Below are 27382 nucleotides of genomic sequence, written 5' to 3' on the forward strand. Positions count from 1 at the left end.
CGAGCGCCAGAAGCCTCACCAGGAGAACCTGACAACAGAATACATTTGACTTCACTAGGAAAAACTGCAAACAATCTGTGTATAAAATTGTTTTAAGAAAATGACGTGAAATTTTAAACTTTGTGCCTATACTAAGCATTTACATAAGTCAGTGTGCTAGATGGAAAACAAACAGTTTAATGATGATTACTCTAAAAAGGCTAAATTGCAAGTGTCTTTTTTATTTGAAATCAATTTTAAAAGAGTGTTTGTAACTATAAATTGTACTTTGAAAAAATATATATTGTGGAGAAATGCGGTGTGTCGAATGTGGAAAGGATGCACTGATGAAAAGCATTTTAATTGAGAAACACTCAAAAAGTATTGAAACTTAATACAGTATACTGAGTATGTTATAACGAATGCATCGTTCTTAAAATGTACTTTGGTTAAAGAGAAACGTCATGTTTTGGAGCAAAGACTTATAACTCACTCTATTTGCCGCAGCCTGCCTCCGGACGTCCCTGGCTCGATTCGTGGCACTTTGCTATTGGAGTGGTGGTCTCTGCGCTGCTGGTCTTTGCGCCGCCGGTCTTTGAGCCGCTGGTCTTTGCGCCGCCAGTCCTTGAGCCACCGGTCCTTGAGCCACCGGCCTCTGCCCCACCGGCCCCTCCGCCACCGGCCTCTCTCACAATTTCTTTCACTTTGGTGTTCTGCATTGTTTTGTTAATTAAAAACAGACATTTTTTTTTCTAATTGTATTTGAATGTAACAAAAAGAAAACAGTAAATCTATATTTTGTACCTACTGCGTTTTCTTTGACTTGCTCAGCTTTCTTCAGCACCCCTTTCTTTGCTTCCTCGTATTGCCGCTGTTCAGCTAAAGACTTGTTGAGCATTGGCTGAAAACTATCAAACAAAAATGACTTAGAACATTTTTCTTTAACCACGCCCCCCAAATCCGTTCACAGGGGGCCATAAATCCGGATTAGGCGGGCCTTTGCTCTCGGCGATCTGACGAGCGCCAGAAGCCTCACCAGGAGTAAGTAAAATAAGTAAAAATGTTCATGACCAACCTTTTTCTTTCTTCCTCTCTTGGCTTTTGAAACATCTGTTGATTCTTTCTGAGATGATCCCTGAAAATGGAGATGATTAAATTGTCTTCTTACAGTCTGCTTTGCAGCTAACCCCGCTGCATTTATAACTGGCCACCTGGATCAGGTGAGCTCAGTCAGGCAGAAACTGGGAACACTCAATCCAGCTAACCAGCAATGGCCTCAGAGACTTCTGCCATAGTGATGGGTTTCCCTAGAACTTCAGCATCCTCGTCAGCGACACGTGGAAAGTTAATTGTATCGGGCGCAAGATCTGGGGATTGTGGACACTCAGATGCATAAAGAGGCCAGTAGAACTTTGCAAATACCGTTGCCAAGGGCCCAATACCCCCTACCAGGGATGTCCCTAACGGACAGTTGGTTGGTGATTTTGTGTTGTGTAAAAGATTTTTAAAATTTTCTTCAAAATTTACCTAATGGAGAAAAAAATATGAAATGCAAAATGAAAAAAAGAAAAAAACACATCAGCAACACTCTTTGTTCTCTTCTCTATTCATTGTACTATAGTATATAAACTAATTTAAAGATAACATTTTATTGAAGTCATATCAAACAAAAATGACTTAGAACATTTTTCTTTAACCACCCCCCCAAATCCGTCACAGGGGGCCATAAATCCTGATTAGGCGGGCCTTTGCTCTTGGCGATCTGACGAGCGCCAGAAGCCTCACCAGGAGAACCTGACAACAGAATACATTTGACTTCACTAGGAAAAACTGCAAACAATCTGTGTATAAAATTGTTTTAAGAAAATGACGTGAAATTTTAAACTTTGTGCCTATACTAAGCATTTACAGTTTAATGATGATTACTCTAAAAAGGCTAAATTGCAAGTGTCTGTTTTTATTTGAAATCAATTTTAAAAGAGTGTTTGTAACTATAAATTGTACTTTGAAAAAATATATATTGTGGAGAAATGCGGTGTGTCGAATGTGGAAAGGATGCACTGATGAAAAGCATTTTAATTGAGAAACACTCAAAAAGTATTGAAACTTAATACAGTATACTGAGTATGTTATAACGAATGCATCGTTCTTAAAATGTACTTTGGTTAAAGAGAAACGTCATGTTTTGGAGCAAAGACTTATAACTCACTCTATTTGCCGCAGCCTGCCTCCGGTCGTCCCTGGCTCGATTCGTGGCACTTTGCGATTGGAGTGGTGGTCTCTGCGCTGCTGGTCTTTGCGCCGCTGGTCTTTGCGCCGCTGGTCTTTGCGCTGCCGGCCTTTGAGCCACCGGTCCTTGAGCCGCTGGTCTTTGCGCCGCCAGTCCTTGAGCCACCGGTCCTTGAGCCACCGGCCTCTGCCCCACCGGCCCCTCCGCCACCGGCCTCTCTCACAATTTCTTTCACTTTGGTGTTCTGCATTGTTTTGTTAATTAAAAACAGACATTTTTTTTTCTAATTGTATTTGAATGTAACAAAAAGAAAACAGTAAATCTATATTTTGTACCTACTGCGTTTTCTTTGACTTGCTCAGCTTTCTTCAGCACCCCTTTCTTTGCTTCCTCGTATTGCCGCTGTTCAGCTAAAGACTTGTTGAGCATTGGCTGAAAACTATCAAACAAAAATGACTTAGAACATTTTTCTTTAACCACGCCCCCCAAATCCGTTCACAGGGGGCCATAAATCCGGATTAGGCGGGCCTTTGCTCTCGGCGATCTGACGAGCGCCAGAAGCCTCACCAGGAGTAAGTAAAATAAGTAAAAATGTTCATGACCAACCTTTTTCTTTCTTCCTCTCTTGGCTTTTGAAACATCTGTTGATTCTTTCTGAGATGATCCCTGAAAATGGAGATGATTAAATTGTCTTCTTACAGTCTGCTTTGCAGCTAACCCCGCTGCATTTATAACTGGCCACCTGGATCAGGTGAGCTCAGTCAGGCAGAAACTGGGAACACTCAATCCAGCTAACCAGCAATGGCCTCAGAGACTTCTGCCATAGTGATGGGTTTCCCTAGAACTTCAGCATCCTCGTCAGCGACACGTGGAAAGTTAATTGTATCGGGCGCAAGATCTGGGGATTGTGGACACTCAGATGCATAAAGAGGCCAGTAGAACTTTGCAAATACCGTTGCCAAGGGCCCAATACCCCCTACCAGGGATGTCCCTAACGGACAGTTGGTTGGTGATTTTGTGTTGTGTAAAAGATTTTTAAAATTTTCTTCAAAATTTACCTAATGGAGAAAAAAATATGAAATGCAAAATGAAAAAAAGAAAAAAACACATCAGCAACACTCTTTGTTCTCTTCTCTATTCATTGTACTATAGTATATAAACTAATTTAAAGATAACATTTTATTGAAGTCATATCAAACAAAAATGACTTAGAACATTTTTCTTTAACCACCCCCCCAAATCCGTCACAGGGGGCCATAAATCCTGATTAGGCGGGCCTTTGCTCTTGGCGATCTGACGAGCGCCAGAAGCCTCACCAGGAGAACCTGACAACAGAATACATTTGACTTCACTAGGAAAAACTGCAAACAATCTGTGTATAAAATTGTTTTAAGAAAATGACGTGAAATTTTAAACTTTGTGCCTATACTAAGCATTTACAGTTTAATGATGATTACTCTAAAAAGGCTAAATTGCAAGTGTCTGTTTTTATTTGAAATCAATTTTAAAAGAGTGTTTGTAACTATAAATTGTACTTTGAAAAAATATATATTGTGGAGAAATGCGGTGTGTCGAATGTGGAAAGGATGCACTGATGAAAAGCATTTTAATTGAGAAACACTCAAAAAGTATTGAAACTTAATACAGTATACTGAGTATGTTATAACGAATGCATCGTTCTTAAAATGTACTTTGGTTAAAGAGAAACGTCATGTTTTGGAGCAAAGACTTATAACTCACTCTATTTGCCGCAGCCTGCCTCCGGTCGTCCCTGGCTCGATTCGTGGCACTTTGCGATTGGAGTGGTGGTCTCTGCGCTGCTGGTCTTTGCGCCGCTGGTCTTTGCGCCGCTGGTCTTTGTGCTGCCGGCCTTTGAGCCGCCGGTCTTTGAGCCGCTGGTCTTTGCGCCGCCAGTCCTTGAGCCACCGGTCCTTGAGCCACCGGCCTCTGCCCCACCGGCCCCTCCGCCACCGGCCTCTCTCACAATTTCTTTCACTTTGGTGTTCTGCATTGTTTTGTTAATTAAAAACAGACATTTTTTTTTCTAATTGTATTTGAATGTAACAAAAAGAAAACAGTAAATCTATATTTTGTACCTACTGCGTTTTCTTTGACTTGCTCAGCTTTCTTCAGCGCCCCTTTCTTTGCTTCCTCGTATTGCCGCTGTTCAGCTAAAGACTTGTTGAGCATTGGCTGAAAACTATCAAACAAAAATGACTTAGAAAATTTTTCTTTAACCACCCCCCCAAATCCGTCACAGGGGGCCATAAATCCTGATTAGGCGGGCCTTTGCTCTTGGCGATCTGACGAGCGCCAGAAGCCTCACCAGGAGAACCTGACAACAGAATACATTTGACTTCACTAGGAAAAACTGCAAACAATCTGTGTATGAAATTGTTTTAAGAAAATGACGTGAAATTTTAAACTTTGTGCCTATACTAAGCATTTACAGTTTAATGATGATTACTGTAAAAAGGCTAAATTGCAAGTGTCTGTTTTTATTTGAAATCAATTTTAAAAGAGTGTTTGTAACTATAAATTGTACTTTGAAAAAATATATATTGTGGAGAAATGCGGTGTGTCGAATGTGGAAAGGATGCACTGATGAAAAGCATTTTAATTGAGAAACACTCAAAAAGTATTGAAACTTAATACAGTATACTGAGTATGTTATAACGAATGCATCGTTCTTAAAATGTACTTTGGTTAAAGAGAAACGTCATGTTTTGGAGCAAAGACTTATAACTCACTCTATTTGCCGCAGCCTGCCTCCGGTCGTCCCTGGCTCGATTCGTGGCACTTTGCGATTGGAGTGGTGGTCTCTGCGTTGCTGGTCTTTGCGCCGCTGGTCTTTGCGCCGCTGGTCTTTGCGCTGCCGCCCTTTGAGCCGCCGGTCTTTGCGCCGCTGGTCTTTGCGCCGCTGGTCTTTGCGCCGCTGGTCTTTGCGCTGCCGGCCTTTGAACCACCGGTCCTTGAGCCGCTGGTCTTTGCGCCGCCAGTCCTTGAGCCACCGGTCCTTGAGCCACCGGCCTCTGCCCCACCGGCCCCTCCGCCACCGGCCTCTCTCACAATTTCTTTCACTTTGGTGTTCTGCATTGTTTTGTTAATTAAAAACAGACATTTTTTTTTCTAATTGTATTTGAATGTAACAAAAAGAAAACAGTAAATCTATATTTTGTACCTACTGCGTTTTCTTTGACTTTCTCAGCTTTCTTCAGCACCCCTTTCTTTGCTTCCTCGTATTGCCGCTGTTCAGCTAAAGACTTGTTGAGCATTGGCTGAAAACTATCAAACAAAAATGACTTAGAACATTTTTCTTTAACCACGCCCCCCAAATCCGTTCACAGGGGGCCATAAATCCGGATTAGGCGGGCCTTTGCTCTCGGCGATCTGACGAGCGCCAGAAGCCTCACCAGGAGTAAGTAAAATAAGTAAAAATGTTCATGACCAACCTTTTTCTTTCTTCCTCTCTTGGCTTTTGAAACATCTGTTGATTCTTTCTGAGATGATCCCTGAAAATGGAGATGATTAAATTGTCTTCTTACAGTCTGCTTTGCAGCTAACCCCGCTGCATTTATAACTGGCCACCTGGATCAGGTGAGCTCAGTCAGGCAGAAACTGGGAACACTCAATCCAGCTAACCAGCAATGGCCTCAGAGACTTCTGCCATAGTGATGGGTTTCCCTAGAACTTCAGCATCCTCGTCAGCGACACGTGGAAAATTTATTGTATCGGGCGCAAGATCTGGGGATTGTGGACACTCAGATGCATAAAGAGGCCAGTAGAACTTTGCAAATACCGTTGCCAAGGGCCCAATACCCCCTACCAGGGATGTCCCTAACGGACAGTTGGTTGGTGATTTTGTGTTGTGTAAAAGATTTTTAAAATTTTCTTCAAAATTTACCTAATGGAGAAAAAAATATGAAATGCAAAATGAAAAAAAGAAAAAAACACATCAGCAACACTCTTTGTTCTCTTCTCTATTCATTGTACTATAGTATATAAACTAATTTAAAGATAACATTTTATTGAAGTCATATCAAACAAAAATGACTTAGAACATTTTTCTTTAACCACCCCCCCAAATCCGTCACAGGGGGCCATAAATCCTGATTAGGCGGGCCTTTGCTCTTGGCGATCTGACGAGCGCCAGAAGCCTCACCAGGAAAACCTGACAACAGAATACATTTGACTTCACTAGGAAAAACTGCAAACAATCTGTGTATAAAATTGTTTTAAGAAAATGACGTGAAATTTTAAACTTTGTGCCTATACTAAGCATTTACAGTTTAATGATGATTACTCTAAAAAGGCTAAATTGCAAGTGTCTGTTTTTATTTGAAATCAATTTTAAAAGAGTGTTTGTAACTATAAATTGTACTTTGAAAAAATATATATTGTGGAGAAATGCGGTGTGTCGAATGTGGAAAGGATGCACTGATGAAAAGCATTTTAATTGAGAAACACTCAAAAAGTATTGAAACTTAATACAGTATACTGAGTATGTTATAACGAATGCATCGTTCTTAAAATGTACTTTGGTTAAAGAGAAACGTCATGTTTTGGAGCAAAGACTTATAACTCACTCTATTTGCCGCAGCCTGCCTCCGGTCGTCCCTGGCTCGATTCGTGGCACTTTGCGATTGGAGTGGTGGTCTCTGCGCTGCTGGTCTTTGCGCCGCTGGTCTTTGCGCCGCTGGTCTTTGTGCTGCCGGCCTTTGAGCCGCCGGTCTTTGAGCCGCTGGTCTTTGCGCCGCCAGTCCTTGAGCAACCGGTCCTTGAGCCACCGGCCTCTGCCCCACCGGCCCCTCCGCCACCGGCCTCTCTCACAATTTCTTTCACTTTGGTGTTCTGCATTGTTTTGTTAATTAAAAACAGACATTTTTTTTTCTAATTGTATTTGAATGTAACAAAAAGAAAACAGTAAATCTATATTTTGTACCTACTGCGTTTTCTTTGACTTGCTCAGCTTTCTTCAGCGCCCCTTTCTTTGCTTCCTCGTATTGCCGCTGTTCAGCTAAAGACTTGTTGAGCATTGGCTGAAAACTATCAAACAAAAATGACTTAGAAAATTTTTCTTTAACCACCCCCCCAAATCCGTCACAGGGGGCCATAAATCCTGATTAGGCGGGCCTTTGCTCTTGGCGATCTGACGAGCGCCAGAAGCCTCACCAGGAGAACCTGACAACAGAATACATTTGACTTCACTAGGAAAAACTGCAAACAATCTGTGTATAAAATTGTTTTAAGAAAATGACGTGAAATTTTAAACTTTGTGCCTATACTAAGCATTTACATAAGTCAGTGTGCTAGATGGAAAACAAACAGTTTAATGATGATTACTCTAAAAAGGCTAAATTGCAAGTGTCTTTTTTATTTGAAATCAATTTTAAAAGAGTGTTTGTAACTATAAATTGTACTTTGAAAAAATATATATTGTGGAGAAATGCGGTGTGTCGAATGTGGAAAGGATGCACTGATGAAAAGCATTTTAATTGAGAAACACTCAAAAAGTATTGAAACTTAATACAGTATACTGAGTATGTTATAACGAATGCATCGTTCTTAAAATGTACTTTGGTTAAAGAGAAACGTCATGTTTTGGAGCAAAGACTTATAACTCACTCTATTTGCCGCAGCCTGCCTCCGGTCGTCCCTGGCTCGATTCGTGGCACTTTGCGATTGGAGTGGTGGTCTCTGCGCTGCTGGTCTTTGCGCCGCTGGTCTTTGCGCCGCTGGTCTTTGTGCTGCCGGCCTTTGAGCCGCCGGTCTTTGAGCCGCTGGTCTTTGCGCCGCCAGTCCTTGAGCAACCGGTCCTTGAGCCACCGGCCTCTGCCCCACCGGCCCCTCCGCCACCGGCCTCTCTCACAATTTCTTTCACTTTGGTGTTCTGCATTGTTTTGTTAATTAAAAACAGACATTTTTTTTTCTAATTGTATTTGAATGTAACAAAAAGAAAACAGTAAATCTATATTTTGTACCTACTGCGTTTTCTTTGACTTGCTCAGCTTTCTTCAGCGCCCCTTTCTTTGCTTCCTCGTATTGCCGCTGTTCAGCTAAAGACTTGTTGAGCATTGGCTGAAAACTATCAAACAAAAATGACTTAGAAAATTTTTCTTTAACCACCCCCCCAAATCCGTCACAGGGGGCCATAAATCCTGATTAGGCGGGCCTTTGCTCTTGGCGATCTGACGAGCGCCAGAAGCCTCACCAGGAGAACCTGACAACAGAATACATTTGACTTCACTAGGAAAAACTGCAAACAATCTGTGTATGAAATTGTTTTAAGAAAATGACGTGAAATTTTAAACTTTGTGCCTATACTAAGCATTTACATAAGTCAGTGTGCTAGATGGAAAACAAACAGTTTAATGATGATTACTCTAAAAAGGCTAAATTGCAAGTGTCTTTTTTATTTGAAATCAATTTTAAAAGAGTGTTTGTAACTATAAATTGTACTTTGAAAAAATATATATTGTGGAGAAATGCGGTGTGTCGAATGTGGAAAGGATGCACTGATGAAAAGCATTTTAATTGAGAAACACTCAAAAAGTATTGAAACTTAATACAGTATACTGAGTATGTTATAACGAATGCATCGTTCTTAAAATGTACTTTGGTTAAAGAGAAACGTCATGTTTTGGAGCAAAGACTTATAACTCACTCTATTTGCCGCAGCCTGCCTCCGGTCGTCCCTGGCTCGATTCGTGGCACTTTGCGATTGGAGTGGTGGTCTCTGCGTTGCTGGTCTTTGCGCCGCTGGTCTTTGCGCCGCTGGTCTTTGCGCTGCCGCCCTTTGAGCCGCCGGTCTTTGCGCCGCTGGTCTTTGCGCCGCTGGTCTTTGCGCCGCTGGTCTTTGCGCTGCCGGCCTTTGAACCACCGGTCCTTGAGCCGCTGGTCTTTGCGCCGCCAGTCCTTGAGCCACCGGTCCTTGAGCCACCGGCCTCTGCCCCACCGGCCCCTCCGCCACCGGCCTCTCTCACAATTTCTTTCACTTTGGTGTTCTGCATTGTTTTGTTAATTAAAAACAGACATTTTTTTTTCTAATTGTATTTGAATGTAACAAAAAGAAAACAGTAAATCTATATTTTGTACCTACTGCGTTTTCTTTGACTTGCTCAGCTTTCTTCAGCACCCCTTTCTTTGCTTCCTCGTATTGCCGCTGTTCAGCTAAAGACTTGTTGAGCATTGGCTGAAAACTATCAAACAAAAATGACTTAGAACATTTTTCTTTAACCACGCCCCCCAAATCCGTTCACAGGGGGCCATAAATCCGGATTAGGCGGGCCTTTGCTCTCGGCGATCTGACGAGCGCCAGAAGCCTCACCAGGAGTAAGTAAAATAAGTAAAAATGTTCATGACCAACCTTTTTCTTTCTTCCTCTCTTGGCTTTTGAAACATCTGTTGATTCTTTCTGAGATGATCCCTGAAAATGGAGATGATTAAATTGTCTTCTTACAGTCTGCTTTGCAGCTAACCCCGCTGCATTTATAACTGGCCACCTGGATCAGGTGAGCTCAGTCAGGCAGAAACTGGGAACACTCAATCCAGCTAACCAGCAATGGCCTCAGAGACTTCTGCCATAGTGATGGGTTTCCCTAGAACTTCAGCATCCTCGTCAGCGACACGTGGAAAGTTTATTGTATCGGGCGCAAGACCTGGGGATTGTGGACACTCAGATGCATAAAGAGGCCAGTAGAACTTTGCAAATACCGTTGCCAAGGGCCCAATACCCCCTACCAGGGATGTCCCTAACGGACAGTTGGTTGGTGATTTTGTGTTGTGTAAAAGATTTTTAAAATTTTCTTCAAAATTTACCTAATGGAGAAAAAAATATGAAATGCAAAATGAAAAAAAGAAAAAAACACATCAGCAACACTCTTTGTTCTCTTCTCTATTCATTGTACTATAGTATATAAACTAATTTAAAGATAACATTTTATTGAAGTCATATCAAACAAAAATGACTTAGAACATTTTTCTTTAACCACCCAACCAAATCCGTCACAGGGGGCCATAAATCCTGATTAGGCGGGCCTTTGCTCTTGGCGATCTGACGAGCGCCAGAAGCCTCACCAGGAAAACCTGACAACAGAATACATTTGACTTCACTAGGAAAAACTGCAAACAATCTGTGTATAAAATTGTTTTAAGAAAATGACGTGAAATTTTAAACTTTGTGCCTATACTAAGCATTTACAGTTTAATGATGATTACTCTAAAAAGGCTAAATTGCAAGTGTCTTTTTTATTTGAAATCAATTTTAAAAGAGTGTTTGTAACTATAAATTGTACTTTGAAAAAATATATATTGTGGAGAAATGCGGTGTGTCGAATGTGGAAAGGATGCACTGATGAAAAGCATTTTAATTGAGAAACACTCAAAAAGTATTGAAACTTAATACAGTATACTGAGTATGTTATAACGAATGCATCGTTCTTAAAATGTACTTTGGTTAAAGAGAAACGTCATGTTTTGGAGCAAAGACTTATAACTCACTCTATTTGCCGCAGCCTGCCTCCGGTCGTCCCTGGCTCGATTCGTGGCACTTTGCGATTGGAGTGGTGGTCTCTGCGTTGCTGGTCTTTGCGCCGCTGGTCTTTGCGCCGCTGGTCTTTGCGCTGCCGGCCTTTGAACCACCGGTCCTTGAGCCGCTGGTCTTTGCGCCGCCAGTCCTTGAGCCACCGGTCCTTGAGCCACCGGCCTCTGCCCCACCGGCCCCTCCGCCACCGGCCTCTCTCACAATTTCTTTCACTTTGGTGTTCTGCATTGTTTTGTTAATTAAAAACAGACATTTTTTTTTCTAATTGTATTTGAATGTAACAAAAAGAAAACAGTAAATCTATATTTTGTACCTACTGCGTTTTCTTTGACTTGCTCAGCTTTCTTCAGCGCCCCTTTCTTTGCTTCCTCGTATTGCCGCTGTTCAGCTAAAGACTTGTTGAGCATTGGCTGAAAACTATCAAACAAAAATGACTTAGAACATTTTTCTTTAACCACGCCCCCCAAATCCGTTCACAGGGGGCCATAAATCCGGATTAGGCGGGCCTTTGCTCTCGGCGATCTGACGAGCGCCAGAAGCCTCACCAGGAGTAAGTAAAATAAGTAAAAATGTTCATGACCAACCTTTTTCTTTCTTCCTCTCTTGGCTTTTGAAACATCTGTTGATTCTTTCTGAGATGATCCCTGAAAATGGAGATGATTAAATTGTCTTCTTACAGTCTGCTTTGCAGCTAACCCCGCTGCATTTATAACTGGCCACCTGGATCAGGTGAGCTCAGTCAGGCAGAAACTGGGAACACTCAATCCAGCTAACCAGCAATGGCCTCAGAGACTTCTGCCATAGTGATGGGTTTCCCTAGAACTTCAGCATCCTCGTCAGCGACACGTGGAAAGTTAATTGTATCGGGCGCAAGATCTGGGGATTGTGGACACTCAGATGCATAAAGAGGCCAGTAGAACTTTGCAAATACCGTTGCCAAGGGCCCAATACCCCCTACCAGGGATGTCCCTTACGGACAGTTGGTTGGTGATTTTGTGTTGTGTAAAAGATTTTTAAAATTTTCTTCAAAATTTACCTAATGGAGAAAAAAATATGAAATGCAAAATGAAAAAAAGAAAAAAACACATCAGCAACACTCTTTGTTCTCTTCTCTATTCATTGTACTATAGTATGTAAACTAATTTAAAGATAACATTTTATTGAAGTCATATCAAACAAAAATGACTTAGAACATTTTTCTTTAACCACCCCCCCAAATCTGTCACAGGGGGCCATAAATCCTGATTAGGCGGGCCTTTGCTCTTGGCGATCTGACGAGCACCAGAAGCCTCACCAGGAGAACCTGACAACAGAATACATTTGACTTCACTAGGAAAAACTGCAAACAATCTGTGTATAAAATTGTTTTAAGAAAATGACGTGAAATTTTAAACTTTGTGCCTATACTAAGCATTTACAGTTTAATGATGATTACTCTAAAAAGGCTAAATTGCAAGTGTCTGTTTTTATTTGAAATCAATTTTAAAAGAGTGTTTGTAACTATAAATTGTACTTTGAAAAAATATATATTGTGGAGAAATGCGGTGTGTCGAATGTGGAAAGGATGCACTGATGAAAAGCATTTTAATTGAGAAACACTCAAAAAGTATTGAAACTTAATACAGTATACTGAGTATGTTATAACGAATGCATCGTTCTTAAAATGTACTTTGGTTAAAGAGAAACGTCATGTTTTGGAGCAAAGACTTATAACTCACTCTATTTGCCGCAGCCTGCCTCCGGTCGTCCCTGGCTCGATTCGTGGCACTTTGCGATTGGAGTGGTGGTCTTTGCGCCGCTGGTCTTTGCGCTGCTGGTCTTTGCGCCGCTGGTCTTTGCGCCGCTGGTCTTTGCGCTGCCGGCCTTTGAGCCGCCGGTCTTTGAGCCGCTGGTCTTTGCGCCGCCAGTCCTTGAGCCACCGGTCCTTGAGCCACCGGCCTCTGCCCCACCGGCCCCTCCGCCACCGGCCTCTCTCACAATTTCTTTCACTTTGGTGTTCTGCATTGTTTTGTTAATTAAAAACAGACATTTTTTTGTTCTAATTGTATTTGAATGTAACAAAAAGAAAACAGTAAATCTATATTTTGTACCTACTGCGTTTTCTTTGACTTGCTCAGCTTTCTTCAGCGCCCCTTTCTTTGCTTCCTCGTATTGCCGCTGTTCAGCTAAAGACTTGTTGAGCATTGGCTAAAAACTATCAAACAAAAATGACTTAGAATATTTTTCTTTAACCACGCCCCCCAAATCCGTTCACAGGGGGCCATAAATCCGGATTTGGCGGGCCTTTGCTCTCGGCGATCTGACGAGCGCCAGAAGCCTCACCAGGAGTAAGTAAAATAAGTAAAAATGTTCATGACCAACCTTTTTCTTTCTTCCTCTCTTGGCTTTTGAAACATCTGTTGATTCTTTCTGAGATGATCCCTGAAAATGGAGATGATTAAATTGTCTTCTTACAGTCTGCTTTGCAGCTAACCCCGCTGCATTTATAACTGGCCACCTGGATCAGGTGAGCTCAGTCAGGCAGAAACTGGGAACACTCAATCCAGCTAACCAGCAATGGCCTCAGAGACTTCTGCCATAGTGATGGGTTTCCCTAGAACTTCAGCATCCTCGTCAGCGACACGTGGAAAGTTAATTGTATCGGGCGCAAGATCTGGGGATTGTGGACACTCAGATGCATAAAGAGGCCAGTAGAACTTTGCAAATACCGTTGCCAAGGGCCCAATACCCCCTACCAGGGATGTCCCTAACGGACAGTTGGTTGGTGATTTTGTGTTGTGTAAAAGATTTTTAAAATTTTCTTCAAAATTTACCTAATGGAGAAAAAAATATGAAATGCAAAAGGAAAAAAAGAAAAAAACACATCAGAAACACTCTTTGTTCTCTTCTCTATTCATTGTACTATAGTATATAAACTAATTTAAAGATAACATTTTATTGAAGTCATATCAAACAAAAATGACTTAGAACATTTTTCTTTAACCACCCCCCCAAATCCGTCACAGGGGGCCATAAATCCTGATTAGGCGGGCCTTTGCTCTTGGCGATCTGACGAGCACCAGAAGCCTCACCAGGAAAACCTGACAACAGAATACATTTGACTTCACTAGGAAAAACTGCAAACAATCTGTGTATAAAATTGTTTTAAGAAAATGACGTGAAATTTTAAACTTTGTGCCTATACTAAGCATTTACAGTTTATTGATGATTACTCTAAAAAGGCTAAATTGCAAGTGTCTGTTTTTATTTGAAATCAATTTTAAAAGAGTGTTTGTAACTATAAATTGTACTTTGAAAAAATATATATTGTGGAGAAATGCGGTGTGTCGAATGTGGAAAGGATGCACTGATGAAAAGCATTTTAATTGAGAAACACTCAAAAAGTATTGAAACTTAATACAGTATACTGAGTATGTTATAACGAATGCATCGTTCTTAAAATGTACTTTGGTTAAAGAGAAACGTCATGTTTTGGAGCAAAGACTTATAACTCACTCTATTTGCCGCAGCCTGCCTCCGGTCGTCCCTGGCTCGATTCGTGGCACTTTGCGATTGGAGTGGTGGTCTCTGCGCTGCTGGTCTTTGCGCCGCTGGTCTTTGCGCCGCTGGTCTTTGCGCTGCCGGCCTTTGAGCCGCCGGTCTTTGAGCCACCGGTCCTTGAGCCACCGGCCTCTGCCCCACCGGCCCCTCCGCCACCGGCCTCTCTCACAATTTCTTTCACTTTGGTGTTCTGCATTGTTTTGTTAATTAAAAACAGACATTTTTTTTTCTAATTGTATTTGAATGTAACAAAAAGAAAACAGTAAATCTATATTTTGTACCTACTGCGTTTTCTTTGACTTGCTCAGCTTTCTTCAGCGCCCCTTTCTTTGCTTCCTCGTATTGCCGCTGTTCAGCTAAAGACTTGTTGAGCATTGGCTGAAAACTATCAAACAAAAATGACTTAGAACATTTTTCTTTAACCACGCCCCCCAAATCCTTTCACAGGGGGCCATAAATCCGGATTAGGCGGGCCTTTGCTCTCGGCGATCTGACGAGCGCCAGAAGCCTCACCAGGAGTAAGTAAAATAAGTAAAAATGTTCATGACCAACCTTTTTCTTTCTTCCTCTCTTGGCTTTTGAAACATCTGTTGATTCTTTCTGAGATGATCCCTGAAAATGGAGATGATTAAATTGTCTTCTTACAGTCTGCTTTGCAGCTAACCCCGCTGCATTTATAACTGGCCACCTGGATCAGGTGAGCTCAGTCAGGCAGAAACTGGGAACACTCAATCCAGCTAACCAGCAATGGCCTCAGAGACTTCTGCCATAGTGATGGGTTTCCCTAGAACTTCAGCATCCTCGTCAGCGACACGTGGAAAGTTAATTGTATCGGGCGCAAGATCTGGGGATTGTGGACACTCAGATGCATAAAGAGGCCAGTAGAACTTTGCAAATACCGTTGCCAAGGGCCCAATACCCCCTACCAGGGATGTCCCTTACGGACAGTTGGTTGGTGATTTTGTGTTGTGTAAAAGATTTTTAAAATTTTCTTCAAAATTTACCTAATGGAGAAAAAAATATGAAATGCAAAATGAAAAAAAGAAAAAAACACATCAGCAACACTCTTTGTTCTCTTCTCTATTCATTGTACTATAGTATGTAAACTAATTTAAAGATAACATTTTATTGAAGTCATATCAAACAAAAATGACTTAGAACATTTTTCTTTAACCACCCCCCCAAATCTGTCACAGGGGGCCATAAATCCTGATTAGGCGGGCCTTTGCTCTTGGCGATCTGACGAGCACCAGAAGCCTCACCAGGAGAACCTGACAACAGAATACATTTGACTTCACTAGGAAAAACTGCAAACAATCTGTGTATAAAATTGTTTTAAGAAAATGACGTGAAATTTTAAACTTTGTGCCTATACTAAGCATTTACAGTTTAATGATGATTACTCTAAAAAGGCTAAATTGCAAGTGTCTGTTTTTATTTGAAATCAATTTTAAAAGAGTGTTTGTAACTATAAATTGTACTTTGAAAAAATATATATTGTGGAGAAATGCGGTGTGTCGAATGTGGAAAGGATGCACTGATGAAAAGCATTTTAATTGAGAAACACTCAAAAAGTATTGAAACTTAATACAGTATACTGAGTATGTTATAACGAATGCATCGTTCTTAAAATGTACTTTGGTTAAAGAGAAACGTCATGTTTTGGAGCAAAGACTTATAACTCACTCTATTTGCCGCAGCCTGCCTCCGGTCGTCCCTGGCTCGATTCGTGGCACTTTGCGATTGGAGTGGTGGTCTTTGCGCCGCTGGTCTTTGCGCTGCTGGTCTTTGCGCCGCTGGTCTTTGCGCCGCTGGTCTTTGCGCTGCCGGCCTTTGAACCACCGGTCCTTGAGCCGCTGGTCTTTGCGCCGCCAGTCCTTGAGCCACCGGTCCTTGAGCCACCGGCCTCTGCCCCACCGGCCCCTCCGCCACCGGCCTCTCTCACAATTTCTTTCACTTTGGTGTTCTGCATTGTTTTGTTAATTAAAAACAGACATTTTTTTTTCTAATTGTATTTGAATGTAACAAAAAGAAAACAGTAAATCTATATTTTGTACCTACTGCGTTTTCTTTGACTTGCTCAGCTTTCTTCAGCGCCCCTTTCTTTGCTTCCTCGTATTGCCGCTGTTCAGCTAAAGACTTGTTGAGCATTGGCTGAAAACTATCAAACAAAAATGACTTAGAACATTTTTCTTTAACCACGCCCCCCAAATCCGTTCACAGGGGGCCATAAATCCGGACTAGGCGGGCCTTTGCTCTCGGCGATCTGACGAGCGCCAGAAGCCTCACCAGGAGTAAGTAAAATAAGTAAAAATGTTCATGACCAACCTTTTTCTTTCTTCCTCTCTTGGCTTTTGAAACATCTGTTGATTCTTTCTGAGATGATCCCTGAAAATGGAGATGATTAAATTGTCTTCTTACAGTCTGCTTTGCAGCTAACCCCGCTGCATTTATAACTGGCCACCTGGATCAGGTGAGCTCAGTCAGGCAGAAACTGGGAACACTCAATCCAGCTAACCAGCAATGGCCTCAGAGACTTCTGCCATAGTGATGGGTTTCCCTAGAACTTCAGCATCCTCGTCAGCGACACGTGGAAAGTTAATTGTATCGGGCGCAAGATCTGGGGATTGTGGACACTCAGATGCATAAAGAGGCCAGTAGAACTTTGCAAATACCGTTGCCAAGGGCCCAATACCCCCTACCAGGGATGTCCCTTACGGACAGTTGGTTGGTGATTTTGTGTTGTGTAAAAGATTTTTAAAATTTTCTTCAAAATTTACCTAATGGAGAAAAAAATATGAAATGCAAAATGAAAAAAAGAAAAAAACACATCAGCAACACTCTTTGTTCTCTTCTCTATTCATTGTACTATAGTATGTAAACTAATTTAAAGATAACATTTTATTGAAGTCATATCAAACAAAAATGACTTAGAACATTTTTCTTTAACCACCCCCCCAAATCTGTCACAGGGGGCCATAAATCCTGATTAGGCGGGCCTTTGCTCTTGGCGATCTGACGAGCACCAGAAGCCTCACCAGGAGAACCTGACAACAGAATACATTTGACTTCACTAGGAAAAACTGCAAACAATCTGTGTATAAAATTGTTTTAAGAAAATGACGTGAAATTTTAAACTTTGTGCCTATACTAAGCATTTACAGTTTAATGATGATTACTCTAAAAAGGCTAAATTGCAAGTGTCTGTTTTTATTTGAAATCAATTTTAAAAGAGTGTTTGTAACTATAAATTGTACTTTGAAAAAATATATATTGTGGAGAAATGCGGTGTGTCGAATGTGGAAAGGATGCACTGATGAAAAGCATTTTAAATGAGAAACACTCAAAAAGTATTGAAACTTAATACAGTATACTGAGTATGTTATAACGAATGCATCGTTCTTAAAATGTACTTTGGTTAAAGAGAAACGTCATGTTTTGGAGCAAAGACTTATAACTCACTCTATTTGCCGCAGCCTGCCTCCGGTCGTCCCTGGCTCGATTCGTGGCACTTTGCGATTGGAGTGGTGGTCTTTGCGCCGCTGGTCTTTGCGCTGCTGGTCTTTGCGCCGCTGGTCTTTGCGCCGCTGGTCTTTGCGCTGCCGGCCTTTGAGCCGCCGGTCTTTGAGCCGCTGGTCTTTGCGCCGCCAGTCCTTGAGCCACCGGTCCTTGAGCCACCGGCCTCTGCCCCACCGGCCCCTCCGCCACCGGCCTCTCTCACAATTTCTTTCACTTTGGTGTTCTGCATTGTTTTGTTAATTAAAAACAGACATTTTTTTGTTCTAATTGTATTTGAATGTAACAAAAAGAAAACAGTAAATCTATATTTTGTACCTACTGCGTTTTCTTTGACTTGCTCAGCTTTCTTCAGCGCCCCTTTCTTTGCTTCCTCGTATTGCCGCTGTTCAGCTAAAGACTTGTTGAGCATTGGCTAAAAACTATCAAACAAAAATGACTTAGAATATTTTTCTTTAACCACGCCCCCCAAATCCGTTCACAGGGGGCCATAAATCCGGATTAGGCGGGCCTTTGCTCTCGGCGATCTGACGAGCGCCAGAAGCCTCACCAGGAGTAAGTAAAATAAGTAAAAATGTTCATGACCAACCTTTTTCTTTCTTCCTCTCTTGGCTTTTGAAACATCTGTTGATTCTTTCTGAGATGATCCCTGAAAATGGAGATGATTAAATTGTCTTCTTACAGTCTGCTTTGCAGCTAACCCCGCTGCATTTATAACTGGCCACCTGGATCAGGTGAGCTCAGTCAGGCAGAAACTGGGAACACTCAATCCAGCTAACCAGCAATGGCCTCAGAGACTTCTGCCATAGTGATGGGTTTCAGTAGAACTTCAGCATCCTCGTCAGCGACACGTGGAAAGTTAATTGTATCGGGCGCAAGATCTGGGGATTGTGGACACTCAGATGCATAAAGAGGCCAGTAGAACTTTGCAAATACCGTTGCCAAGGGCCCAATACCCCCTACCAGGGATGTCCCTTAGGGACAGTTGGTTGGTGATTTTGTGTTGTGTAAAAGATTTTTAAAGTTTTCTTCAAAATTTACCTAATGGAGAAAAAAATATGAAATGCAAAAGGAAAAAAAGAAAAAAACACATCAGAAACACTCTTTGTTCTCTTCTCTATTCATTGTACTATAGTATATAAACTAATTTAAAGATAACATTTTATTGAAGTCATATCAAACAAAAATGACTTAGAACATTTTTCTTTAACCACCCCCCCAAATCCGTCACAGGGGGCCATAAATCCTGATTAGGCGGGCCTTTGCTCTTGGCGATCTGACGAGCGCCAGAAGCCTCACCAGGAGAACCTGACAACAGAATACATTTGACTTCACTAGGAAAAACTGCAAACAATCTGTGTATAAAATTGTTTTAAGAAAATGACGTGAAATTTTAAACTTTGTGCCTATACTAAGCATTTACAGTTTAATGATGATTACTCTAAAAAGGCTAAATTGCAAGTGTCTGTTTTTATTTGAAATCAATTTTAAAAGAGTGTTTGTAACTATAAATTGTACTTTGAAAAAATATATATTGTGGAGAAATGCGGTGTGTCGAATGTGGAAAGGATGCACTGATGAAAAGCATTTTAATTGAGAAACACTCAAAAAGTATTGAAACTTAATACAGTATACTGAGTATGTTATAACGAATGCATCGTTCTTAAAATGTACTTTGGTTAAAGAGAAACGTCATGTTTTGGAGCAAAGACTTATAACTCACTCTATTTGCCGCAGCCTGCCTCCGGTCGTCCCTGGCTCGATTCGTGGCACTTTGCGATTGGAGTGGTGGTCTCTGCGCTGCTGGTCTTTGCGCCGCTGGTCTTTGCGCCGCTGGTCTTTGCGCTGCCGGCCTTTGAGCCGCCGGTCTTTGAGCCGCTGGTCTTTGCGCCGCCAGTCCTTGAGCCACCGGTCCTTGAGCCACCGGCCTCTGCCCCACCGGCCCCTCCGCCACCGGCCTCTCTCACAATTTCTTTCACTTTGGTGTTCTGCATTGTTTTGTTAATTAAAAACAGACATTTTTTTTTCTAATTGTATTTGAATGTAACAAAAAGAAAACAGTAAATCTATATTTTGTACCTACTGCGTTTTCTTTGACTTGCTCAGCTTTCTTCAGCGCCCCTTTCTTTGCTTCCTCGTATTGCCGCTGTTCAGCTAAAGACTTGTTGAGCATTGGCTGAAAACTATCAAACAAAAATGACTTAGAACATTTTTCTTTAACCACGCCCCCCAAATCCTTTCACAGGGGGCCATAAATCCGGATTAGGCGGGCCTTTGCTCTCGGCGATCTGACGAGCGCCAGAAGCCTCACCAGGAGTAAGTAAAATAAGTAAAAATGTTCATGACCAACCTTTTTCTTTCTTCCTCTCTTGGCTTTTGAAACATCTGTTGATTCTTTCTGAGATGATCCCTGAAAATGGAGATGATTAAATTGTCTTCTTACAGTCTGCTTTGCAGCTAACCCCGCTGCATTTATAACTGGCCACCTGGATCAGGTGAGCTCAGTCAGGCAGAAACTGGGAACACTCAATCCAGCTAACCAGCAATGGCCTCAGAGACTTCTGCCATAGTGATGGGTTTCCCTAGAACTTCAGCATCCTCGTCAGCGACACGTGGAAAGTTAATTGTATCGGGCGCAAGATCTGGGGATTGTGGACACTCAGATGCATAAAGAGGCCAGTAGAACTTTGCAAATACCGTTGCCAAGGGCCCAATACCCCCTACCAGGGATGTCCCTTACGGAAAGTTGGTTGGTGATTTTGTGTTGTGTAAAAGATTTTTAAAATTTTCTTCAAAATTTACCTAATGGAGAAAAAAATATGAAATGCAAAATGAAAAAAAGAAAAAAACACATCAGCAACACTCTTTGTTCTCTTCTCTATTCATTGTACTATAGTATATAAACTAATTTAAAGATAACATTTTATTGAAGTCATATCAAACAAAAATGACTTAGAACATTTTTCTTTAACCACCCCCCCAAATCCGTCACAGGGGGCCATAAATCCTGATTAGGCGGGCCTTTGCTCTTGGCGATCTGACGAGCACCAGAAGCCTCACCAGGAGAACCTGACAACAGAATACATTTGACTTCACTAGGAAAAACTGCAAACAATCTGTGTATAAAATTGTTTTAAGAAAATGACGTGAAATTTTAAACTTTGTGCCTATACTAAGCATTTACATAAGTCAGTGTGCTAGATGGAAAACAAACAGTTTAATGATGATTACTCTAAAAAGGCTAAATTGCAAGTGTCTGTTTTTATTTGAAATCAATTTTAAAAGAGTGTTTGTAACTATAAATTGTACTTTGAAAAAATATATATTGTGGAGAAATGCGGTGTGTCGAATGTGGAAAGGATGCACTGATGAAAAGCATTTTAATTGAGAAACATTCAAAAAGTATTGAAACTTAATACAGTATACTGAGTATGTTATAACGAATGCATCGTTCTTAAAATGTACTTTGGTTAAAGAGAGGTGCGTTGCACCTCAAGTTGAGGTGCAACGCAAGGCACGTTTACCGCTGCCTGTTAAAGGCAGATTTCCCTTTTTTTAGCGCGTGCAGGTTCCTCTTCTGTCCCTTCATTGGCCCGTTTTCCTTGTAGAAGCAACTTTCTAAAGAAGTTTATGTTTTGCTCTTTTTGGTTGTTTGGGTTTAATTTTAGCGGATTGGGTGTATCACGTGATGTTTGGTGTCGCGACTTTGACGTGCGTTAAGTGTGACGGATGTAACAGAGAGAATCCGGTCAATTTTTAAAATAAAACGTTTTTTCGAAAAAAACAATAAAATGAAAATTATTTTTTCTTTCTGTGCGTCCCGGTGCCACAATTTCCAGCCGCCCGGTGCCAAGTGTCCCGCGGCCCGGTGCCGGTCCGCGGCCCGGTGGGTGGGGACCACTGCTTTACGAGATAGGTAAATGTATGCGAATTGAAAGTCATTTACCTAAAAGCCTATGGAACTATGCTGTTCAAACAGCAGCCGTAGTGCGAAACAGATGCTTTAATAAGCGAACAGGATAGACCCCTTTCCAAATACTAACAGGAAGAAAGCCAGACCTGTCAAAAGTGCAAAAATTTTGATCTGTATGTTATACATACAAACAGGACAGAAGAAAGCTTGATTCAAAGTGTGAGCAAGGTTTTTTTCTTGGTTACGACAAAAACAGCCTGTTTGGTCTATAATCCTGAGACAGAAAAGGTCCAGAAACATCGCCTTGTCAAATTTGTGAGCAAGATGAGAGCTTAGAGACAAACACAGACAGGTGAAGTTGAACTAAATGATTATGGTAGAGTAAACTTACCTATTCCTGACAGTAACACATACATCATCGACAGAGACATTAAGGCAGTTCAGTAGCAAGCGGTGAAAGACAAAGAATCTCAAAGTGACACATCTGATGAGCATGATCAAAGAGAGCAGGTGTAACAGATGATTCATGTGTCAGTGAAAGATATCCAACGAGGGAGAGAAGAAAACCCAGTCACATGAAGGATTTTGTAACTGAGATTCATAGTAACATTGATTATTGTTACAGAGCAGTGTGTGGTATCCCACAAACATTCAAAGAAGCTGTGGAGTCAGATAATGCAAAACACTGGATTAAAGCCATGGATGCAGAAATTCAGTCATTAGCCGCGTTTACATGGGCAAAAGTAATCGGAAAGAACGCCTGATTGGAAAGAACTCATTTGGATCAAAATTTCTTTCCGATCAAGATAGGTGGGTTATACCGATCGTTTATCCGATCGTAGAGCATGTAACCGTTCATTGCGATCGTGTGTCACTACTGCTCTTGTTTACATCATGCATAGATGGTGTTTCGCTAAGAGAAAGCTTTGGAGCTCATACGGGACCGACCAGCTGCTTTGCAGAGGCCCCGTGAAAAGCGCCACTCCACTCTCGGCCTGCTGGCTTTTCGCCTCTCTTTCACCCCTCATGAAGGAGATACAGGGAAGGAGCGCCTCGTGTCCCCCGACGCTCACTCGGTCCACTGGCACCCGAGTGAGCAGAGCAGCTGGATTAATAATTTTGTGTCTGAGGGGGGAGGATGCTTTGTTACGTGTGCGTTTTGTTGTTTTGTTCTGTGTGGGAGAAGTCAGACTGCAAGCCGTCCCGCCGCTCTGGGTTAGCGGCTGCAGGACTCAGGAGGAACCGCCAGCACACACGGCTTTGGGGCGATGTGTGTGAACTTTTCAGAGGAGAAATAAATGTCGCTCAGTCCTTAGAATCTGTTCAAACAATCACATGGATTTGTGTTTCCAGTTGTGTTCCGACAAAATAAAGACCGATGTTATTCCCACACATTTACATGCAGCCAAGATGCAGATTGCTGCGTTTCTCGCACGGTCCTGGATTTTGTGTCCATCAAGGCTAATGATGTTAGCCCGTGTTAGCCTGTCCTAAGCCTTCTTCCAGCTCAGTTTCTTCCACTAAAAAGCGCTGACCACACGGATTAAATAAAACGATGAGCGAACAGGCGCTTCATACTATTCATGACATTAATAAAAGCACGTTTGGAAGATCATCTCGTATTTTACCGAGCTGCTGCACATGCTGTCTGTCTGTGGCAGGGGTTTGTTTACAATGGGACCTATTTCCTCATCCGGGAGTTTTTACACTACTGCGCATGCCCAGATGATTCATTCCAACCGAAAGTGTGAGCCATGGGAAGGTTTGTTCTAATCGGAAAAAGGTTTTCTGTGCCCATGTGCACGGGTGAATTTTAACCCAACCATTAATCCGATCAAGATATTCTGCACATGTAACCGCGGCTATTGAGAGAGAACGACACCTTTACTCTCACTAGTCTGCCACAGGGCAAGAAAACAGTGGGGGGTAAATGGGTCTACTCTGTAAAAAGTGACAGTGATGGTAATGACAAGTACAAAGCCAGATTTGTGGCTAAGGGCTACAGCCAGGAGAAAGGCAGGGCTCCAGACTGCGAGCAATTGGTCGCATTTTGCGACCAAAATTTGAGAGTGTGCGACTGAATTTTACATCCAGTCGCACATGCGCGACCAGTAAATTTGCTTCCCCCACCCTTCGTATTTTTTATACATTAAACGTGGAAGGGGCACGTCAATGATCAATGAAATAATTAATGAGACGCAAGCGCACACGGACGCAGGCAGACACACACACTCGCGCACATACTCATGAAACGCGAGCACGTACACTCTCGCGTGATGCCTGTGTGCGAGGCGGCCACTGCGTGTGAGAAGAATAGGGACAGCCACTGTGAGTGGCTAAAATGCGTGTAGGGGGAGGGGCCTAGAGATAATCGAGTGCGCGTAAACATCTGTGGGAAGGAAACGGAGAGACAAATATCAAAACCTGATATGTGCGTCTGAGCTATGAGCAAGCGAACTATTGATTCGTTCTTCCCACCTGCGGCTAGTGTACCAGTGCCAGAGTGTACAGCAGGGGTCTCAAACTCGCGGCCCACAGGCTATTTGCGGCCCCCAAGATGATATTTTGCGGTCCCCGCCTTAATATGAAGGTTTAATGTTACTGCAGCCCGCCAGTTTTAATGAATGACACTTTTTCATTGTCGTGCGCGAAGCTGACCAACCAATCACAGTGGGGTAAATGACTCTTGGGGGCGGGACAATGACAGGGCTTGAAAGCAGGAAACCTGACAGCTCCCTCCCCGGACCACATTAAGGAGTTCCTTACTTTCCTTTAGAACGTATTTATTCGCTCGTAATTTTCTAAATACATGCAGTCCGTGCTGAACTTTTCTCTGGGCCGCACAGACCCGGAGGAAGGTTTAGGTTTTGGTTACGGTTACGGCGGCGCATAAAACGGTCCTGCGCGGTTGTTACGGCAGCACACCGTCCCGCGGGAGTCGGGTCAGCTGAGGAGAATAAATGTCCCACACCTACATGCGTGACAGCTAACGGGGCTTGATTTTTAAACACGTGCAAGCAACAACAAAATTAGTTTTAGACACACTGAAAATACGTGGGGAAAATGCAACGATAGACGCGTTTGAGATGAACCAGCGGCTCACCTAGATCGTTGGGGAGACCGGGGGGGGGGGGGGGGCTGTGAGATGAAAGCGAATCTGCAGCAAGACTGAAGGAGGACAGGAAATTGGAATTTCTCCCCCTTAGTATGATCTGTGTTATTATATATTTTATGATTATTTTAATGTTTTGTGATGTATGTAGCCTTTTTTTTAATGAATTGGTGTTTTAAATTATTTTAATTAATCACTCCACTACAAAAACCATCAGGACACATGTCCCATAATGCATTGTTTTGTAGTCTGTAGGGCAGCTTTCAGTCAGTTCAGTTTCCAGCTGTGTCCGGGTAGGTTTGCCCCTTGCCCCACCCCTTTCTCGATTGACAGTTGATGTTGGAGCAAAAACAAAAATATATGTCACACACCAGGTGATCTGTGCAGCGTTGAGTTCACCTGGGTGATCTCAAACACGCTTATTGTGCATCTTGGCTGCACCTATTTGGTGTCACAAAGATAAATTTGTACTGTCATGACAGTGATGCTTTTGTTTTGTTGCATCTTCAAAAGTGCAGAATAAAATGTGACACTGAATTTGAAACAGCACATTGTAATTTCTGCATCTATTATTAAAGTATTTATTAGTAATACAGTGGAAATTAGTAGATTTGGTTAGAATGTTGATTTACGGTATGCGCCCCTAAATTTTCTGGTTGCGCCCCTAAAATTTTCAGTTAGGGGCCACTGTGCTCCTAGTGAAAAAAGTTAGTCTGGAGCCCTGAAAGGGATAGATTACGGTGAAATTTTTTCACCAACAGCTACTTGACAAGCATAAGAGTTTTGCTACAAAAAGCAGCTTAAGAGAACTTGTTACTTCATCAGATGGATGTAACAACAGCTTACTTACATGCTCCCATAGATTATGAGATCTACAATGACCAGCCAGAAGGTTATGAAGAGGGGAAACATTTGGTCTGTAAGCTACAAAAATCTCTTTACAGCTTGAAACAGTCTGGTCGAAACTGGAACAGAATTCTGTATGACTATTTGACTGAAAAGGATTTTGCACAAAACCCAGCCGACTACTGTGTTTACACGAAAGAAACAACCAGTGGTAAAACAATGATAATCATATGGGTTGATGACATCATAATTGCAGCAAGCAATGAAAATGTCATGAAAAATGTGAAATAGATGCGTTCAGCCAAGTTAAGGATGAAGGATTTGGGCAGACTTAAGCATTTTCTCTGAATTGATTTTGTTCAGTCTGATGGATGTGTGAAAATGTCACAAGAGAAATATGTCAACAAGATACTGACACGGTTCAGTATGCAAAACTGCAAGACCAGGGAAACTCCGTGTGACCAGAAACTATGCTACACAGAAGGTGCTGTTAAGATGAAGGATGTGAAGATGTACAGAGAGGCTGTGGGTAGCCTAATATATCTTACAACATGTACGTGTCCAGACCTTTGTTTTGTGGTGAGCAGGTTATCACAATATTTGCATGAACCAACAGAGGAACAATGGGTTACAGTGAAACATGTTTTCAGATATTTCAAGGGAACTACAAGCAAGGAGCTGTGTTTTTAGGAGAAACAACACTGAAGGGTTGGGCATAGTAGCTTATAGGGATGCTGACTGGGCAGGTGACACTGCAGACAGGTGGAGCACTACAGGTTACTGTGTAAGTTTGAGTAAAAACAGTTCTTTAGTTTCATGGAAAACTAAGAAACAGCCTAAAGTAGCGCTTTCTACTTGTAAGGCAGAATACATGGCTCTAGCCTCTACGATGCAGGAATGCAGATATCTAGAGCAGTTATTAAAAGGCATTGATGACTACAAATACACACAGACATTAGTGTATGAAGACAACCAGGGAACAATCGCTTTAGCTAAAAACCCATTGAACCGGCAGCGATGCAAACATGTGGACATCAAGTATCATTTTGTGAGATTGATTGTAAATGAAGGGAAAATGTGTCTATTATACTGCACTACTGACAAGATGGTTGCTGATATTATGACCAAACCTGCTTCTAAGCTAAAACTGAGGACGTTTACAAACAGTATGTTTGGTGTTTAAAGGAATGGGAAGATCGACAACTGTACTGTAGTTTACGGTATTATTATTTTTTTGTTTAACTGTATGCAACCTGAGTACAAGTGGGGGTGTTGAGAAATCTTTTATTTATTTACTCAAGTTGTGAATTTTTTTTTATATACCTTTATGAAAAAGTATTTCATCCCCGCCGCTAGGAGGTGCAAGTTTTTGTTTTGTAGAGTTTGAGAGGAGACAAGACAACGTGTTGTTGTATGGACATGCAGTTCCTGTGAGCAGTTCAAAATAAAAATCTTAAGTGAAATGTTGAAATGACTCCGTAAACTTCTTCCCTCGAGTTCAACGCAGTGGTGCTGCAATAATCCAACATAGAGTAATTGTCACGGTGCCTGTCAGTAAACCTCCCCCTCACACAGCTCTCCTGCTCTAATATTTGGAACCAGCTGACCTTCATCTCCTCATCACCCTGCCAGTCTTCATAAGGGAGCTTCTCACCAGTATCCAGCGCCAGTCCGTTATACTCACTCCGGTGGTTATGCCTGGCG

At 42.0% G+C, this 27382-nt stretch overlaps 2 protein-coding genes and 4 long non-coding RNA genes across 6 annotated transcripts; all 6 read right to left on the reverse strand.

Moving 5' to 3' along the window:
• Positions 1-244: 244 nt before the first annotated feature.
• Positions 245-2566, reverse strand: LOC144990317 (uncharacterized). The gene is made up of 5 exons (XM_078943503.1): positions 2549-2566; positions 2189-2453; positions 1055-1114; positions 788-887; positions 245-692 (listed from the first exon to the last, which is right to left on the reverse strand). Exons 3-5 carry the CDS (start codon positions 1087-1089, stop codon positions 474-476), a joined length of 354 nt encoding a protein of 117 aa, XP_078799629.1. The 5' UTR covers positions 1090-1114; positions 2189-2453; positions 2549-2566; the 3' UTR covers positions 245-473.
• Positions 2567-5394: 2828 nt separating this feature from the next.
• LOC144990318 (uncharacterized) lies at positions 5395-8321 on the reverse strand. Its single transcript, XR_013654313.1, has 6 exons — positions 8195-8321; positions 7835-8099; positions 7156-7390; positions 6796-7060; positions 5662-5721; positions 5395-5494 (listed from the first exon to the last, which is right to left on the reverse strand). It is a non-coding gene; the product is annotated as an uncharacterized LOC144990318 (long non-coding RNA).
• Positions 8322-8645: 324 nt separating this feature from the next.
• Positions 8646-11158, reverse strand: LOC110013705 (uncharacterized). Its single transcript, XM_078943265.1, has 5 exons — positions 11065-11158; positions 10709-10973; positions 9576-9635; positions 9309-9408; positions 8646-9213 (listed from the first exon to the last, which is right to left on the reverse strand). The coding sequence occupies exons 1-5, from the start codon at positions 11156-11158 to the stop codon at positions 8875-8877; spliced, it is 858 nt and encodes a 285-aa protein (XP_078799391.1). The 3' UTR covers positions 8646-8874.
• A 1687-nt stretch (positions 11159-12845) lies between these two features.
• Positions 12846-15050, reverse strand: LOC111948490 (uncharacterized). Its single transcript, XR_013654314.1, has 4 exons — positions 14844-15050; positions 14577-14676; positions 14247-14481; positions 12846-13831 (listed from the first exon to the last, which is right to left on the reverse strand). It is a non-coding gene; the product is annotated as an uncharacterized LOC111948490 (long non-coding RNA).
• Positions 15051-16085: 1035 nt separating this feature from the next.
• Positions 16086-16826, reverse strand: LOC144990319 (uncharacterized). Its single transcript, XR_013654315.1, has 3 exons — positions 16620-16826; positions 16353-16452; positions 16086-16257 (listed from the first exon to the last, which is right to left on the reverse strand). It is a non-coding gene; the product is annotated as an uncharacterized LOC144990319 (long non-coding RNA).
• Positions 16827-19595: 2769 nt separating this feature from the next.
• LOC144990320 (uncharacterized) lies at positions 19596-20364 on the reverse strand. Its single transcript, XR_013654316.1, has 3 exons — positions 20158-20364; positions 19891-19990; positions 19596-19795 (listed from the first exon to the last, which is right to left on the reverse strand). It is a non-coding gene; the product is annotated as an uncharacterized LOC144990320 (long non-coding RNA).
• Between the last annotated feature and the right edge of the window lie 7018 nt (positions 20365-27382).

This window comes from Oryzias latipes, assembly GCF_053564925.1.
Source record: "Oryzias latipes strain Hd-rR chromosome 1 unlocalized genomic scaffold, Olatipes_Hd-rR_3.1 chr1_Y".
NCBI lineage: Eukaryota > Metazoa > Chordata > Actinopteri > Beloniformes > Adrianichthyidae > Oryzias > Oryzias latipes.